Source organism: Hoplias malabaricus, chromosome 18, assembly GCF_029633855.1.
Source record: "Hoplias malabaricus isolate fHopMal1 chromosome 18, fHopMal1.hap1, whole genome shotgun sequence".
In the NCBI taxonomy this organism is placed as follows: domain Eukaryota; kingdom Metazoa; phylum Chordata; class Actinopteri; order Characiformes; family Erythrinidae; genus Hoplias; species Hoplias malabaricus.
Genome location: NC_089817.1, coordinates 25,576,003 through 25,595,614, shown reverse-complemented (window position 1 = coordinate 25,595,614; position 19,612 = coordinate 25,576,003). Strand labels below are relative to the sequence as shown.

The window sequence follows — 19,612 nt, the reverse complement described above, 5'->3', positions numbered from 1 at the left end:
TGTGAGGAGTTTGGTATGTTCTCCCCATGTCTGCATAGGTATGAAAGGTTTCCTCACATAATCCAAAATCACAAGGTGGTAGGTTGATTGGCTGTGCAATTTTTAACCATAGTAGGTGAGGTTCCGGTGCCCCATTCTGTGCTGGTCCCAGGCCCAGATGAATGGGATGAGTGTGTCAGGGAGAATATCTCACATAATATGTGTGGCAAGTCTAATATGTGGATTGTATTAATCATAGCATGGAGCAGGCAAAAAGCAAAGAAGAATACTATTGTAAAATGTCTTCAGGGAGAATTTTAAATACATTTTTTTTATTGTAAATTGAGTTTTACACCCTGCTTTTTGATTCAGCACAGTTGCAAAAAGAACATTGATTTTACAGAGTTAAAGATAAAGCTGTGGCCATAGATTTCGGGAGCTCTTTATTATTATTCCATAGTCACCATCATGCCTTGGTTAGAAGCTCCAAATCTAAACATACTCCTCTATGGAAGTGAATGATATTTTTTTTTTTTAATCAGCACCAATCTGCCTTGATCACAAACGCAAATAATCTATTCCATATTTTAGGGGCTCCAGTGATGTTCAGAGGAAATATGTTCACAAAATGTGGAAGGCTTTGACACATTTGTCTAGTTCAGGGCATGGTATCAGTGACATTCAGATGCGGATCCTTTAATCGACTCCTTAGGAACCCAAACGAGATGATTCTTGCCCGTCTGTGTCGACTCTCAATTTTCTGGATTCGAACAGCTCTAGACGTAAGATCCCGTGGTAGGTGATATTTTATACTCCCACGCATTTCCCCGCAAGCCACGCCTTCCGCACTATGATTGGCTGGTGGCTTATGCTCACCACGGCTCTGGTGCTCACAAGCAGCTTCCCGCATTCAACCAATCGTGGCGCAAAAGACGTCATTCTATTGGCCAATCAAAGCACAGGAGGCGTGGCATTATGAAAAGACGTACGGGAAAAATGACGAACACTAGGAGGAACTGTTGTGGGTGTGAGTTTCAGTTCCCTGTGACAGATGCAGCTTTTATTAGACCATTAAAATAAATAGAAATAATTGAAAGGGAAGAATAGAACTAATACAATCAATAAGCTATAAAAAGAAATAAATACAACGATGCTCATAAGTTTATGTTCCCCTAGCTGAATAAGATTTACAATTCAAACAATAAAAGAATGCTCTTACAAAACACATTTTTAAATATCTGTGATCAGATGAAATTCCTTATATGAAATGTATTATATGTAGTGTATTTATTATAATAACAAATTAAATGTACTCTCAAAACTTTGAACACTATTTGTTGCCAAGATTTCTGGGCAGATTTACCACTTGAAAAAAAGTGTTCATAGATTGTCAGCCATTATAAAAGGCTGCAAGATGCTGCCACTGATGCTCAAAGAAGCAACACATGGTTGAAATGGAATTCAAAATATATTTTTAAAGATTTCTAGACTGCATGTGTATTGTAGTTGCAACCACCTTAAACAAACAGTACAAAAGTGAGGTGAATAAATGTTCTGTATTTAATTTCATTAAGAGCCCCGCTCCGGGTCACTGTCTGAGTTTGGAGTTTTCCCCGTGTCCATGTAGGTTTTTCTGTGTGCTCCAGTTTCCTCCCATGGTCCAAAAACACCTGTTGGTAGATGGATCGGTGACTCAACAGTGTCCATAGGTGTGAGTGAATGTGTAAGTTTGTGTCGCCTTGTGAAGGACTGGCACCACCTAATTGCGCCCAGTGATTCTGGAAAAGCAGCTACAAGACAATAAATGAATGAATGAATAATTTCATTATGTAAACTCCTCAAAACAGTAGAAAGCATGGGTCATGATCAAATGATCCCCAGTCTCTTCAGTCAGTTGGTAATTACAATTTTACAGAATGCTGATTAATAAAGAAATAGGCTTCAAGCATTATTTTAAGAATTAAGCTTTTCCAAACATGTGTTCATTCTGAATCATCTTGTGCCCACTCTAGACGTGACTGATATGTTCACAAAAATGTTCTCTGGGTTCTGGGTGAAGAAGGTCATCCTGACATTCCACCAAACGGTTACCTCATCTTGTTTATCTTCATTTTCTTAACCTTGACATCAAAATCTCATTAATTCTATGATAAATTATTTTCAGTGTCAGCATCTCTTCAAAACCTTCCTAGCAAAGGACAAGATCCTCAATTAGTCACCAACCATAGGATATTGATAAGTCTCCAGGGTACGGTCATTAGTTAGTATATAAAGTCTACACTGCATATCAGCATCAATCTTGTTTTAATGCACTTTGATACATTTTCTTCTTCAAAGAAATAAATAAATGACTAACTAATATTTTGGAACTGAGTTTCTTCTCCGTTAAGTATCTCTCCATACATTCCGGTTCTGATAAGACCAGTTTTAATGAGACCTTTTCACACAGGAACAAAAACATGAATGAGTGAACCCTTTGCTAGATATGTTTTTTATGTGTGCTACTGGTCCACACTGTTTCAGTTCAAGGTCACACACAGGTGACACCCAGAGAGCAAGAGCTAGATTTAAGGTATCCTCTGTTGTATGTGTTATAACAATTACAGGGTGGGCCATTTATATGGATACACCTTAATAAAATGGGAATGGTTGGTGATATTAACTTCCTGTTTGTGGCACATTAGTATATGGGAGGGGGGGGACTTTTTAAGATCGGTGGTGACCATGGTGGCCATTTTGAAGTCAGCCATTTTGGATCCAACTTTAGATTTTTTAATGGGAAGAGGGTCGTGTGCTTGGTTTTAACATAACTTTATTTTTTCATGAGTTATTTACAAGTTTCTGACTACTTATAAAATGTGTTCAAAGTGCTGCCCATTGTGTTGGATTGTCAATGCAACCTTCTTCTCCCACTCTTCACACACTGATAGCAACACCGCAGGAGAAATGCTAGCACAGGCTTCCAGTGTCCGTAGTTTCAGGTGCTGTATATAAAAGTGTGTGACCATTATTTTGCTATAACCTTTCCAAAGCTTAGCAGACATAAAGACTGTTGTAATTTTCATTCATTATCTGTAAGCGCTTATCCAGTTCAGGGTCGCGGTGGGTCCAGAGCCTACCTGGAATCATTGGGCGCAAGGTGGGAATACACTCTGGAGGGGGCGCCAGTCCTTCACAGGGTAACACAGACACACACACATTCACTCACACCCACAGACACTTTTGAGTCGCCAATCCACCTACCAACATGTGTTTTTGGACTGTGGGAGGAAACCAGAGCACCCGGAGGAAACCCACGCAGACACAGGGAGAACACACCAACTCCTCACACACAGTCACTCAGAGCGGGAATCGAACCCACAACCTCCAGATCCCTGGAGCTGTGTGACTGTGACACTACCTGCTGCGCCACCGTGCCGCCCCTGTTGTAATTTTAATTAATACTATTATAGACTGTTATAATTACAGTAATACACCAATCAAACATTTAAGTGTTACAGTTTTAGGAGCTACATTTTCAGGATGAAGTCTCTCAGTTGTTTTTACTTTGTTTGCACCCTTTCACTGTGTTCTTTAATGGTCAGGAACCCCAAAGGGCATATTTTATTTGGGTCGTGGATCATTGTCTGCACTGCACTGACTGCACTGACACTGATGTGGTGGTGTGTCAGCGTGTGTTGTGCTGGTACAAGGGGATCAGACACAGCAGTGCAGCTGGAGTTACTGATGGTATGTTGAATTTTTACCTTTTATTTTTTTATGGTATGTTTTACTTGTTTATTTTTAGTCCAATACTCTGCATTATTCAGACACATATATCCAGCTATTATACACAGTATATACTAACATCTATATAAATGCATATATGCACCTTTATTTACATTTATAAATAAAAAAGATGCAGGGGTTCACGACTAGTGTCACGCACTCGTCCTGTCATGCCTGTTTTCCCCGCCATTTGCTCTATCAGCACATGGCTCTGTTTGTTATTGTCCATGTCTCCGCCCTTGTCCCGCCTTTGTTCCTCCTCCTCATCCCTGTCTCATTTGTTACCCTGCCCTCTCATTATCTGTCTCAGGTGTTTCTCGTCTGGTAGATGTACTTAAGTCCCCTTGTCTCGCTTCCTCATATCTGTCATTTGTTTTGTTTCTTTCCCACTCCAAGTCAAGTCGTTTTGTTTCCTAGTCATGTCGGTTTGCGTCATTCTCATTCCTAGTCATGTCGTTTAGTTTCTCTCCCCAAGCCATGTAGTTTCTTTCCTGTAAATCTTGTTGTTTCGCCTCCAGTCTTTCCGTGTCTTGTTCCTTAGTTCGGTCTGTCTGTCTCTGTCGTTTTCTTATACATTTCATATGTCTTGTTGTTGCCGTAGTTGACTGTCTTCATTTTGTTATATCTTTTGTTTAATTAAAAGTACTGTGTTTTAGCGTGTGCATCCGTCTCCATCAGTCCGCCCTCCTTGAATCGTGACAACTAGTAGTCGTGAAAGGGGGGAATGATGGAGAATTAGGAAAAAAGTGAGCATATGAAAAACATATGAATCCACTTATTCATAGATCAGGCATGGGACATTTTCCCAGAGGCAAGAATATAGAGACATATGACTGTAATAAACAAATAATATAGAGACATGAGAATTATTTTAAACAAATGAGTTTTACATTAAAAAACATTAAAATGGTCAAAGGGATACTTGAGTTTATAACTCAGGCCTGAACTCTGTAGAAAAAATGGTGTAGCATGAGATTGTCTGGTACAGTGTGAAATACGACTTCCTTAGAAGACAAGGATACTTTTTAATTGGGCTCCTATGATATACTGTGTTCTTGGGGAGACAAGGGTACCATTTTGTGTCCTATGGAATGCAACCTAATAGGAGGGGCGAGATGACCTCACCCCAAAAAGTGTATGTAAACTGTGGTTTTCCGTGTGTCTTTGTGAGTGAGTCCTTGGGAGGCCTTCTGAGACTGCTCCCCAATGCTTTAAGAAAATAAAGAGCCTGCTGATCTTCCAAGTCGTCTTCGTCTTTCAAGTATTTTTAAAAGAACTAGAAACTTTTATTAGAACTTATTTTTTCAAGTTTTATAGTTAGACTAGATACCAGATTAACACATCGCGGTAACGACATTCCACAGCAAATTCACCAGTGGTAAATCAACACTATTAGTGTTAACAACTGAGAGTGTTAAATTATTACACTATCAGTGTTATTTTAACACTAATAATGTTGATTTAACACTGGTGAATTTGCTGTGTATTAAAAACCTGTGTCTTTCAGGAACAGCAGTGCTTACTGTAGAAGATTCCAACAGACTTACTGAACCCATTTCACTGAGAGCAACTGAGTGAGGTGCAGAAACGTCTGTTTACTGTTGCTAGGCAACAAGTGTCCTCATCTTACAGGTGTACAGCAGATCTGTGAATGAATTCGTTCCTATGGACCAATACTTCTGGGATATTGCACATTCCTGACTTACCTTCTACTGTTTCAAACACGTTTGATTAGGTGACAGATAACTATAAACAAAGAATTTCAGTGCCTAGAATGGCCTTGGCTAGTGGACACTGGGTTGAAAAGGAGATTGAAGGAGTGCCACCCACCCCAAGGTGAGCAACTGTCTTTTAGTAGGTTTGTAAAAAAGAAATTAACCTAATGCATGTATTATATGTCTTTAAAGGGGATTTCCATCAAAATTTTGATTGATGGTGCATTGTATTACAGTATATCTATAGCAGTTTGTACTGTACTCTACTTAATGTTTGTACTGTTACAGTTATAGTTTTATAGAACAGTTTTCTATAGTGTTTACATTCTGTAACTTGGTATTTTATTGCTCTGGGGTCTTTTGCATATTTATATTAATGTAGCACAGTGTCATGGAGATATATTTCCCTCTATACACATCAAAATTGAATTAGAATTTATTTGTGACAGGAACCTGTGATTTCACTGGGTATAGCCATTTTATGTTATATTTATAATTACCTGTGAGGGTCTCTTGGGAGGTAAAGCATTCCAAGCATTTGTCCTACCATCCAGAGATCACCATTTCAATCCCTGCTGATGGTTCAGCTATGCCTTGAAGTAGCTTTTAGAGGGTTCAGACATCTGGTTCTTATGACCCACCCTGCAAATATTTCTCACTCAGTTTCTCACCGTCAAACCATTTGAAACACCTCGTTACAGTAACATTACAGTGTTGTTCATTCAGTTTATGTGTTTATCTATAGGTACGGTCATGCGATTGCAGTGGCGGGAAATATTGTGTTTTTATATGGAGGCACGTCAACCATAAACTCTGAGGTGTGGAACATTCTAACACTTCAGCTATATTTGAACAACAGAGCTGACAACAGATTCACAGCTTTAAAGTGTGAAGAGATTTTTTGCATAAAATATACATTACATTGATTAACGTCATCTTAACCTACTTTTGTTTTACTCTCCTTAGGAAGCAGAACCTGTATATTTGAATGATTTCTACATGATTACAGGTAAATGATGCAAGCAATTGCAGTTTTAGAGGATTAATTTAATGTGTTAGTATTAGTGTTATGCCTTACTCTGTAATGTTATGATATACCATAACATTCTTTACATCTTTGTGTTATTTTTTTTTGTCATTAAGTGTTCTGTTATTAAAATACTCATTATTTACAACACCCGCACCCCCCGCCCCCGATCCCACCAATAGCACTTCACTGTACTCAATTCTTATATGTGAACCATATATATTTTAGAAATGTATGAAGTCAGCCTTTTCTCCCAACACTGACCTTTTTCATTTCTTTTCTGTAAGTCACTCCTACTCGTGTCACTTGGGAGATGATGCCTCAGAATGGAGTTGTTCCCACAGCAAGAGAAGGACACACACTTTGGTAAAAAAGCAAAAAAAAAAAAAACAAGATTGCACTTGAGATTGCACTTGACTTTAGGAATATAAGACATAACAAATGTATAATTAATTATTTATGAACACAGTGAATTACTTATACATTACATTGAAATAGTGTTGAAAATGTTGAGAAACATAATCAAATTAATAATAGTAATAATAATGATAATAATAATAATAATAATATGCGCAAAAATACCTTTTCATCAAAATCCTAATACAATATATGCAAACCAAACCAATATAGGGTGTGTTGTGAGGGTGACTGTCTGTGAGGAGTGTGGTGTGTTCTCCCTGTGTCTGCGTGGGTTTCCTCCGGGTGACTGTCTGTGAGGAGTGTGGTGTGTTCTCCCTGTGCCTGCGTGGGTTTCCTCCGGGTGACTGTCTGTGAGGAGTGTGGTGTGTTCTCCCTGTGTCTGCGTGGGTTTCCTCCAGGTGACTGTCTGTGAGGAGTGTGGTGTGTTCTCCCTGTGTCTGCGTGGGTTTTCTCTGGGTGACTGTCTGTGAGCAGTGTGGTGTATTCTCACTGTGTCTGCGTGGGTTTCCTCCGGGTGACTGTCTGTGAGGAGTGTGGTGTGTTCTCCCTGTGTCTGCATGGGTTTCCTCCGGGTGACTGTCTGTGAGGAGTGTGGTGTATTCTCACTGTGTCTGCGTGGGTTTCCTCCGGGTGCTCTGGTTTTCTCCACATGCTCCATAACACACATTGATAGGTGGATTAGCTTCTAAAAAGTGTCCATATGGTGTGAGTGTGTATCACTCTGCGATGGCACCCTCTTCAGGGTGTGTTCCTACCTTGCTCCAGACCCAATGCGAACCTGAACTGGATAAGCGCTTACAGGCAATTATTGAATGAATGAATGAAGCATTAGAGTCCTCACAGTTCACAGGATTTATTTTCTTTTATTATTATTAGATACATCCACAAAAAAAAAAAAAACAGCAATGCGGATGATCACATACACCCCTCACACACACTCCTCACCTACCTAGCATCTGGGTAAATGTACTGAAACCTTTGGGCTCTCAAACCCTTACTGTGCAATGGCTTCTTCACCCTGGTACTCAGAACCATCAATATCCTGTGACTAGACTGAAGAAAGAAAAGAAAACACACACACACACACACACCACTGCTGCTGAACATTGGACTTCTCTCATTCATTCTTTTAATTACTCTTGCTGCTAAATGAAAGATTGTTGAAACAGACAATCACTGCTCTCCATGTGCTGCTAATTAGTGTACTATTTTTATACGAATGTGCAGTGTTTACATCTCTGTAACCCCCTCTAACAATATCATCATAGCACACTGCAGTTTGTTTCACTTACATCACCCCAATGTGTAATCTGATTGGTCAACTGCAATGTCACTGAGATACGTGGATTCATTTCACCATGTACTGTACACACTGTATATAGTTGAACTGACAATAAAAATCCTCCTCCCGTGACACTTTACACTTGAGATAAGACTAAGAAATAACTAAACTAAGAAGATGCATTTCAAGACATATGCCCTGGGGGGACCCAGGAAGATTACTTTTTAATATAAAGATGTCATCTCTTCTTCACAGTGTTATCAAAGGGAAACTGTACTTATTCGGAGGTTCCTGCCACCCTCAAGCAAAGGAGTGTCTCCCGGGGGTGTACTGTTTTGATATTGGTAAGAAGCCACATCTCTCAGTGTTCCAAACAGAAGGAAAGTAAAACATATGGAAATTATCCATCATAGGAATTCTGAAATTAATTTGGTTCTAACTCGTTTTCAGTGTCACTAAGCTGGGAGAAGCTTGTCACTGGAGGAGTTGCAATGAAAACCCTCAGACACAGCTCTGCAGCTCTGGGGGACAATATATATGTCTACGGAGGTGTCCTGGATGGAATACCTTCAGATGACCTCATGATGTTCAACACAGGTCCTTAACCAATGCAGCTAATGGGGTGCTCAGATAGGGGTCTGTAGTTCCCAGAACAGCATTTTCCTGGGTCTTTAATGAAGCCTTATAGGGCAATTAAAGCAATAATTCCTAAAATGACAGAACCACTGGTGGTTCATTCTCAGGGCAGCAATGACGTTGACGTGGTGTTAGTGGTGGTATCCTAGTGTGTGTTGCGCTGGTACGAGTGGATCAGACACAGCAGTGCTGCTGGAATTTTTAATTTGAGTGCACACTCACTCTTCAGTCTATTAGACACACCCACTTCTTTTTTTTCAGTTGTAGATGTAAAGTCAGAGACAGTAGCTTATCTGTGTCTGCACAACTTGTGTTGGTCATCCTTTAGTCTAGTCAGTGGTGCATCAGTGACACTACAGTTTTTACAAACTTAAGCAGCACTGTTGTGTCTGGTTCACTCTTTCCAGCAACACGCATTTAAACACCAATACCACGTCTGTCAATAATGCCTTGGTGGTCCATCAGGAGTTGTGATCATTGAATAACAGTGAGGGCTAACGGAGTAAGCAGAACAAATGATGTGCTACACTCTCTATAAGGCTATATAGTGGCAGCTTTAATATTAGGGCTGACTGGTGTAGTGTAGGAATACTGAATGTGTCCTTGACTGAATTAACACATCTTATATTGTAATATCAATAATTAATTTAATTTGTGGAATGCCAGTAGTATTAAAATAGTTATCCTCTTCTAGTGTCAATGACATGGACTCCTGTTAAAACAACTGGGTCACTGCCATCTGCAAGGTAACATTATTATGTGATTTACATATATTTACATATATTTACATACATTTACATATATTAAGTATATATGTCCTGTATGTTTCAGAGATAAGATTTCGATTATTAAATCCCACTTTTATGAACCATACATTTAGGCCGTATTGGTGTTGCATGGGTCTGACATTGATCACTAGGTTTACAGTGCCAAGTCTCGCTCTGAACACACTGGGTGATCAGTTGTTGGTGCAGTATGTGAAAAGCGTTGCCATGGAGCCTTGGAGGGGGTTCATTTGCTTAGTGACCTCATGCGAAAATGTAACTGAGGGCCATCTCTTTTTTTTCCACTATATTTCTGATTCTGATTCAATATTGTGACCCCCTTCTCCAGGCATCCCCAGACACTCCATTCTCCTGTGCAATGTACTGTGAATGTTTCTTTTATAGATATAACCATAAGTGTGCTGCAGTCAATGAGCAGATCTACTTGTTCGGTGGCTGTGGAATGGATGGGTCCTACTACAAAGACATTCACATTCTAAACACAGGTATACTTCATACATAAAGGGAACTGCATAAAAATACAAGCAAATAAAAAAGGGCAACCAAGTGGAGGGCAAAAGCTTGACGTATCATGTAGTCAAATTGTCCTGCACTTATCCGTAAATGTTGGCTATTCTGAGCGGTCTGATGCTAATGCTCTAGATCACAATCCCCACACCAGCAGAACCCAAAGCTCTGTCACTCCAGAGATCAAGGTTTTACTGCTACTTGCCCAGTGCTGTGGCCTTTGTACCACAGTAATCAGCACTTGGCGTTGAACATGGTTACCTTAGACTCCAGCGGAGCTGCCCCAGGGCAGCAACGAATGCTGGTGTCCACAATTGGTGAACCTTAAATTAACAGAATATATTAATTAGAAGGGGTGTCCACAAACTTTTAATCAAACATCTGAATAAATTTGGCCATATTTTCACAGACATGTAGATGCTGAATATAAATCTCTACCTAAAAAGCTTTAAGCCTTTAAAAAAATTTTCTTTTCACATTACTCAGAGGTTATATCTTGTGAGAGCTGTTTCTTGACACCCACTGTGCTCCTCCACAGAGACCCTGGTGTGGCAGAGGAGTGAGGTCAAAGGGGAGTCGCCCCTGTCCTGCCCTGGTCAAACGTTTACAGCTCACCATGACAAGGTCCGAAACATCATTTAAAACGGTCCTTGTGAGCATTCAAATCACTTAATTTATCTCTATGGATTGAAAGGCAAAGTCATAAAATAGTAAATAAAAAAGTTTATTACTGGTTTATTGGTGTCATAGCACCAGGTGGAAACTCCACACACACTGTTAGCAAATGATGAACAGGTTGCATTTTCGTACCGTTTTGAAAATAGCCATGACATTACGTCTACCTCCAGTAAACAAGCCTGCTCTGTAGAATACCAACCGTAAATATGATCATTGGTTCATCCCAACAGATACACATACACGGATATGAGTAAAAGTCAGAGACCACCTTTCATTTAATATAACTCCAAACAAGAGCTTCATGTTCTCCTGCCTCTCAAAGATGAATGTTCCTGATGGTGATGTATCTTTAGCAGCACATCCAGAGGCAAGACTTCAGCAAGACCACTCCTTTCAGCTCCCAAGGGCTCAGGCAACGCACTGTAAACTCTAATGTTCAAAGTAATTATATGGATTGAGTGATTCAAACTTAAAATATATTGATGAGTTGCACCCAGAAGGTTGCATGGTGGCGTAACAGGTAGTGTCACAGTCACACAGCTCAAGGGACTTGGAGGTTGTTGGTTCCAATCCCACTCCTGTCTGTGAGGAGTTTGGTGTGTTCTTCCTGTGTCTGCATGGGTTTCCTCCAGGTGCTCCGGTTTCCTCCCACAGTCCAAAAACACACGTTTGTAGGTGGATTGGCGACTCATATGTGTCCGTAGGTGTGAGTGTGTGTTGCCTGCCTTGCGCCAGTGATTCTGGGTAGGCTCCAGACCCACCGCAACCCTTAACTGGATAAGTGATTACAGACGATGAATGAATGAGTTGCACTCAGAGTCCTGTTTGTGAATTCAAAAAACTTGATTATAGATTTAGCTGAACTTAAATATTATGAATTTATGCAGCATGACTTCTGAAGTCATAGACAGAAATATTCATTCATTCATTATCTGTAAGCGCTTATCCTGATCAGGGTCGTGGTGGGTCCAGAGCCTACCTGGAATCATTGGACGCAAGGCTGGAACACACCCTGGAGGGGGCGCCAGTCCTTCACAGGGCGACACAGACACACACACACTCACACCTACAGACAATTTCGAGTTGCCAATCCACCTGCAACGTGTGTTTTTGGACTATGGGAGGAAACCGGAGCACCCGGAGGAAACCCACGCGGACATGGGGAGAACACACCAACTCCTCACAGACAGTCACCCGGAGCGGGAATCAAACCCACAACCTCCAGGCCCCTGGAGCTGTGTGACTGCGACACTACCTGCTGCCGACACAGAAACAGTGCACAGCGATTTTCAGCCAGAATGGTGGATGGTGAATTTCATGTGGACAGGTTCATGTTTTTATTTCAGTGAGTGAGTGGGGGCGGGGGTGGGCAGGGGTGCAACAGGTAACATCGCTGTTACATAGCTCCAGAGTCCTGGGGTTGTGGGTTCAAGCCCCACATCTGGTTGTTCTCCCAACAGCCCATAAGTAAACATTGGTAGGTGGACAGGCTGTGCAAAATGGTCCATATGTGTGAGTGTGTAGTGCCCTGTGACGGACTGGTGCCTTGTCCAGTGTGTGCTCCTGCCTTCGTCACAGGGATTCCAGATGGGCGCTGGACCCAATCTGACAATTAATTAATTACTTAATTAATTAATAAGAACTCTTATACAATACATTTAGACAACATGCAATATTTATTTTAAATATTTAAATCCAATTAGTTTAGTACAAATAGTACATAGTATTGCGTACCATGTTTTTCTGTTGTATCAAGCATTATACACTTAAAGTAAATGTGTATGCATACTTTGAACATTTGAGTTTATGAACGTTAATATTACGGCAACTGATTGCCTTAATTGTTTGTGTTCTGCTAACTTGTTCAAGTTTACAATTTACTATGTGTTCTAAGAAGTTTTGGAGCTAGAATTTTGGAAAGTCTTGTTTTACTTGGACTTTTCCATTCCTTGTGCCAGTGTGTCCTACCACACATTTGTGTCAGTGCCACACATCTCCAGAGTCATTGGGTTCTGGGTTCAATCTCCACCTCTGGTCTGAGCATAGTTTAGTTTGTTGTGAGCACGCAAACCCAGGGTCTGTGTGAGTTTCCTCCAGGTGCTATAGTTTTCTCCCACTGTCCAAAAGCATATCAGTAGGTTGACTGGTGGTGCAATATTGTTAGTAGTTGTGAGTGTGTGAGTTACTGGGTGTGGGTGTATGTGTAATGCCCTGAGATGGGCCCAGGGTGGGTTTTTACATAGCACCTTATGGTTCAGAATAGACTCTGGACCCTGATCAGAATGAAGTAACATGAAGTTTCCCATGACTACCAGACCAAGGACTACCCAAATTATGGGACATAAAAAAATATGTCCCAGTCATGTCTTGTTCAGGGTCACCACTTTAATCTTGTTTTCTCTTGATTGCAGCTGGTGCACAATAATTCATAACAGAATTTCTGATTGTTTTACGTAGGATGTCTACTTGTTTGGGGGAATGGTCACTGGCCCTGATGGAAGAGTCTCTTCGACTAATGAAATTCACAAGTTTAGCGTTGGTAAAACACTGTCCTTATAATCTTATGTTCCCAAGTACATACTACCAACAATGTGCCATGACGATGCAACTTGTGTATTTTATATGTTTTCTCAGCAAAAAGGAAATGGAAGGTACCTCTGTATGTGGGGATTCCTCCAGCAAGACGCTATGGGCACATTGCCTTCATCCTTCATAGTCACGTGAGTGCATAAGTATATATATGTGTAAGGACCTGTATTAGTAGTACTCAGCTCAGTCCATCCAGTATCTATAGGTTCCCACACCAATCCAGTACAACTCTACCATATTTCACTAATGAGTTCACCTCTTGACAGGGAGAAACCCAATTAGCTGGAGTCGTACAGCGCTGAAAGATATACCTGCAGCCTCTAGGAGCCAGAGGACATAATTAAGTAATCCTGGTTCAGAGTAGATTTAAAGAGCTAATATTTTCCAAAAATACATTTTTTGTTTTGTTTTTGTATTTGTTTTATTCCCTTCTATATTAGGATGTAAATATAAAGCTGAAGGGAATTAAAGTATGAGTAACATTTATTAATTAACTGGATACAAATATACAACATCAGGACTAATACATGGTAAATTGTTGAGCACTATGGCTGAACAATTTGGGAAAAATATCAAACAGCAATTTGTTTGGACCAATATAGTGATTGTGGTTGTGGTCTGTTTTTATTCCAAAGATCAAGACACTCAGGCTTAAGGCTTAAGTGAGTGTCTAAGAGTGTCTTAAGTGACTGGTAGGAATGCCAATAAACCTCGATTGTAGTTGACAAGATTGCTCTATTAACAAAGAAAGTCAAATTCAACCCACTTTAGCAACAAGCAAGAAATCTTCTTAAAGGGAAAATGTTTTTAAATATGCTTTTCTTTCTTAAAGATGTATGTGTTTGGAGGCAAGAGTGAGGAGCAGGAATTCAATGACATGAAGATAATGAAATTAATCAATCCATCAGAGAGGCAGCCGGGTAAGAGGACTGCACCATATTTTCCTATCGATCAGTGGTATTACAATCTGGTAACCTAAATTATATTTTTCTACATTTACTACAGTCATGAAGGAAATTCTCTCTGAATTTGGACTTCAGGGAGTTAGCAATGGGTGGGTACATGTTCACGGCTTATATTTTGTTGCCTTTTGAGGACAGTCACAGTAAAAGTTAAGTGCCTTAAGGGTGTAATGACTGCAAATGACGGTAGTGTGTTGTCATCACCTGAAACTGAACCCCAAACCCATGTGCAAATTTGAAGTTCTAGTTTCTTTCTCAGTTTCACAAGAGCTATTTTCTTATATTTAAATGGAGTACGTGTGTGTGTGTGTGTGCATGTGTTCAGTTTCGTGCCAACCAAGGTTCCCAATGTGAAGTATGAGCTGAGTGAGAGTCCATTAACTGTGAAAACTGAGAGGACAGAATCGACGCAGGTGACTTAATCTGCTGTTTATTCACATTACTTGTGATACATTTCCAGAAGACACCTCCTATAAGAGCATTAATTTAAACTCATATGAGTTATCAAGTCAACATTAATAGTCATAAAATTCAGTCATTGTCCTATAGATTGTTCTTTGTTTGTCTATAAGATTAGTTTGTTTTAAAGGGACACTCCATTCAAAAACAAAAACTTTAACCATTGCTACATATGTTTTAAACCTGCCTACTCACCTCCTACAGTCTAGCCTGAGAGCCTCCTGCTTAAATACTAACAAAACCCCCTTCTTGTGATGTATATTGAAGGTGGGATTAACTTTTATTTCGGGGTGTAGATAAATGAGCTTGGGATGTTTGATATTTTATTTCTACCTGGCTAATGTAAAGGAAGCAAAATGGCTAACAGTGTTGCCAAATATCAAATCTATGTTTATAAGCGTCATCATGATCCCACTTCCACATACAGTGGAACCTCTACCTACGAACTTGATCGGTTCCGTGACCCGGTTCCTAAGTAGAAAAGTTCGTTTCTCGAGTCAATTTTCCCCATTTAAAATAATGGAAAAGCAATTAATGCGTTCCAGACCCCACCCCAAAAGTCACCCTTTTTGCACTGATATATGTTTACAACACTCTCAGATTAGTAAAAAAAAATACATGTAGCGTTACTAAAATAAAAAAGAAATACAGTGGTAACAGTAATAAAAAAAGAAATAAAAAGTTTCAAGTGGTTACACATCGCTACCTTGAAGACGTGACGACTGGCTGGAGGAGTAACACAGGCACTGGCTGTATGACGGGAGGTGGGGGGTGGGTGGAATAACGGAGTAGGCGGGTGAATGTGGGGAGACGAAGTGTAGATACGGCTTAACTTAGCACTAATTTTAATGCCTGCTATTTACACTAATGCTAAATTGCTAAAACTACAATTTGCTAATCTTAAACGCTCACTCAAGTCTGGGCGCTGGGAGACTCGCCTATTGGGGCCAGTGGCCATTTCCAGCCGCCGGCTCGGCGGAGGCTCGGGTTCGTTTCTAGAGTCATGGTTCGTTGGTGGAGGCAAAAATATTCAAATGCCCGGTTCATATATTGGAAAGTTTGTTAGTATAGGAGTTCGTTAGTAGAGGTTCCACTGTATTTGCTTATCCCATGCAGATTGTAATATTGAAAGAATACTAATGAAGAACAGCATGAAAAGTATAGAAAAAATTTAATTCTGTCAGTGTTCTCCCTGTGTCCGCGTGGGTTTCCTCTGGGTGCTCTGGTTTCCTCCCACGGTCAAAAAACACATGTTGGTAGGAAGATTGGCTACTCAAAAGTGTCTATAGGTGTGTGTGAGAGAGAGTGAATGTGTGAGTGTGTGTCGGACTGGCACCCCCTCCAGGGTGTGTTCCCACCTTGCGCCCAGAATGAATGAATTCTGTCAAAGCTGTTGAGGCTGAATGGCATAATACCGTCCAAACCATTATATGTCTGAACTGGAATGTCCCTTTAATACAACATAGGGCATTCAAAATAGCAATTACCATATTATATTTTGTCCACATAGAGCAGACCCAGCCTATGTATTTTAAATTCAATGTTTTATACCTTCTAGCCCAGAGCCCATCAAGATTTCACCACAGTTCGTGATGAGGCAATGAGCATGATCCACAAAGCTTTTGAAATTTTAGATGAGGAGTTCCTCAAACTAGACAGGTATGGCTTGGATTATATAATTAGCAGGTGAAAGTCACTTGCTGTATTAATTTGTCGTTAGTCAACATTTGGTAAAGGTACATTTTTAGTACATATTTTATTTTATTTTTTTTTTAGTTTGTTTAAGTTTATCCTAGGTGTGGCTATCGTGTATACCCTGATTGCAGCCGATTGCACAAGATATGTCAACTGTTGTTTCTTTTTCTCTGGAAATAGAGAAAAGTCAGAGCTTTCGCAAGCAGAAGAAGTGCTGCGTTGTGAGCGACAGGCTTACAATGAGTACCACCAGAGGCAGAAGCAGGTGTGTTGTATTTATTTATGGAGCTAACATGAATGAATATTTAAAAATGAAGACAGAGCAGCTCAAGTGATCTAAAGCAAAAAAATCTTTAAAATAAATCACATTTCGAAGTGTGTCCAAAATGGATCCTCTTATTTGAGCAGACATTTTCAGAGTACAATTTATTTACTGTTTTTGGTTTGTTTGGGGTTTTCTTTTTCAAAACAATGGATTAAGGAAGTTGGGTTTGTGGCTCTGGTTGGACAGGAACTTCAGGAAATGCTGGAGAAGCACAAAGTCCAGAACGAGGCTTGGCTACGAGCTCGAGCAGAGGAGAATGACAAGGAGAGGAAGGAGCTGTGTAAACTCAGGGTGTGTAACCACAAACAGTCATTGACGATGCACTGTGGCAGTGTTTCACTGGAGGCTTGCTATTTATATACCCTATGTCTGACTAGACAGACAATGACATTTCGACCTTAGCAATTAGCCTGTGCTGTATTTGACTGGACCTCGCTTTAAACTAATGGTCAATTGATTCTCTTATAAAGACAAAATCATACATTATACCAACATACCAGCTCAGTACTGACATAGCTATACAGAATTCCTTTAAGGCTGCTATAGACTGCTGTTTACCGTCAATATTGTTTATAGGAAGAGGTGCTTCACGAGCAGCAGAAGCTGAAAGAAGAGCAGTGCAACATCCAAAAACGCAGTGAGCACCTCCTGTCCATTATGCAGCAGTTCAAAGGCATGTGAAGACACTGTCTCCATGGCAACCGGAAGGAGGAGAGGGGCCGAGTTTTGTTTTCCATCACACTTCTTTGCTGTCATTGCTGTGCATCTGAGCTTGTTCATTTGCGGGACCCCTTTGTGTCTTTTAATCACTAGAGACATGCTTGCATAGATGATGTGTTTGGATTTTACCATTGTACTTTGTTATACAAAAAGAGACACCTGTAAAATCATGGCCTTATGTAATCAGACTAAGTCAGTTTGACTGTATGTAAGCTGTCATCTGTAATAGCAAGGAAACTACAAGCCATGGCCTTCAGTTCCGAGGCCTAAATAGCACAAATACAAGAAACACTCACTAGCTTCAGTGGTTAGCTGTGTTTTCTTTTCTTGAAAATTCATCTGAAATACACATCCTTAAATAACATAGAAAACAATTGTTATAACTACAACCGATGCTAGAAATGAACTGTAGCCTGTCTTCTACCATAATCAGATATTAACTCATCTCTGTGTAAAACTGTATTTAAGACAAATACCTAAAAAGCATCTGTACATTAAGAGACACATAGTGTCAAACACATGGTTTATTACAAACTGCAAAAGCAGGACAGTTGGTTAAATGAAATTAAAACAAGCTTTTAATACACTGCACTACTTACTTGATTCTTTAAACACACATAAAATATATTGGGACTGTGGCATGTTTGCTGTTGAGTTACATCACCTTCCCTTTTAACTACACTTTTTAATTATTTGGGAAAGAATGTTACTAATAATAACAGTTTTGCTATTAAAGATTTTGCCCATTCTTGCTTGTTGCAAGACTTCAGCTGCTCAGCAGTCCACGGTCACCACTGTCTGATTCTTTTTTTTATATGATGCTCCAAACATTTTAAATATGAGCCAAATCTGGACTAAAGGCAGGCCAGTCAAGCACAGACATTCTGTCTACAATATCTACGTAGGACATGCAGAGTAAGGCCTGGGATTGTTTGCTGAAATAACCATGGACTTCCTGGGAAAAGACTCAACAGTGCTGGGATCACTTGTCTCTATAAAATCTCAGTATATACCTCTGCATCAATGGTACCTTCACACATAAGTCTTCCATGCCCTTTCATCTCGGCATAGATCATTTGATATTTAAAACAAGCTGAAATATAGAGGAATCATTTAAACACAGCCCATTTCTCCACTGTCTATTAGGCCGTCTAAACTTGTGCTAAGAGTACAAAGTAGCCTTTCTGCATAGAATTGGTGAGTGTCATTGTTTTTCTGTTTCAGGTTGAGCTTCAACGCCTGCCCAAAATACTACTAAGCCCATTTAGCTATATTTATCATACTGGTGTATTGGTTTCTCATGCAGTGCTGTTTGAGGCCTTGAAGTTCCACAATGGTCTCTGACCTTGCCCTTATCTGTGGATTCCTTGAATTTTTTTACAAAGTATGATCAGTGTGTCGACCAGCACATTAAAATCTTTTTTTTTTTTTGGACATGTGTATGTTAAATATGAATTTGATATCATTAACAAACTACATATTCTCATTGTTTTTTGCATTTTACAAACTTTTCAGTAAATGAGGTTTGCACATTTTTTATGTTAAGGATTTGTGGTGAATTAGATAGCACAGTACCATTTTTTCTGATGCACTGGTTAATACAAAAATCAAGTGTTGTTTTATTTAACAACTACTATGTTTGACAGTGTACTACTTTTTTTATTGGAGTACTTAGGGTGAGTGATTTAAATGATTAAAATGATTTCAAGTGAGATTAAGCAGGCACTAAGTTAGACGTGTCAGAAGGTAACTCTACCTGATATCTGTACATAATATTCACTGCCTGTTTAAACAGTGAATACGGTGTTAGCAATTAACAAATGAATTTTTCCATGCCATTTTATTCCACTACATAAAATGCCTCATATTTCCTAATCGTCATTAAAAACATTTCTTGATATCATTCTGCTCATGGATTTTGATAGTTTGTGTCCATACAATTCCACACAGTGTGTGATGCTTGAACTATTCAGATCTATTCAGTGAAGTAGAAGCAGGAGAAATATATGGTGTGGCTTAATAAATCACAGTTCATTCATGGTGTATAGGTTTGGACAGGGGCACA

General features: G+C 39.8%; 1 protein-coding gene across 1 annotated transcript; it reads left to right on the top strand.

The window, feature by feature from the left end:
• Positions 1–5,521: 5,521 nt before the first annotated feature.
• zmp:0000001301 (rab9 effector protein with kelch motifs) lies at positions 5,522–17,508 on the top strand. The gene is made up of 18 exons (XM_066650312.1): positions 5,522–5,583; positions 6,208–6,280; positions 6,429–6,471; positions 6,777–6,855; positions 8,447–8,535; positions 8,642–8,788; positions 9,522–9,573; positions 9,997–10,097; positions 10,658–10,743; positions 13,255–13,336; positions 13,432–13,517; positions 14,219–14,306; positions 14,392–14,440; positions 14,674–14,761; positions 16,366–16,466; positions 16,683–16,767; positions 17,014–17,118; positions 17,404–17,508. Exons 1-18 carry the CDS (start codon positions 5,522–5,524, stop codon positions 17,506–17,508), a joined length of 1,521 nt encoding a protein of 506 aa, XP_066506409.1.
• Positions 17,509–19,612: the final 2,104 nt, after the last annotated feature.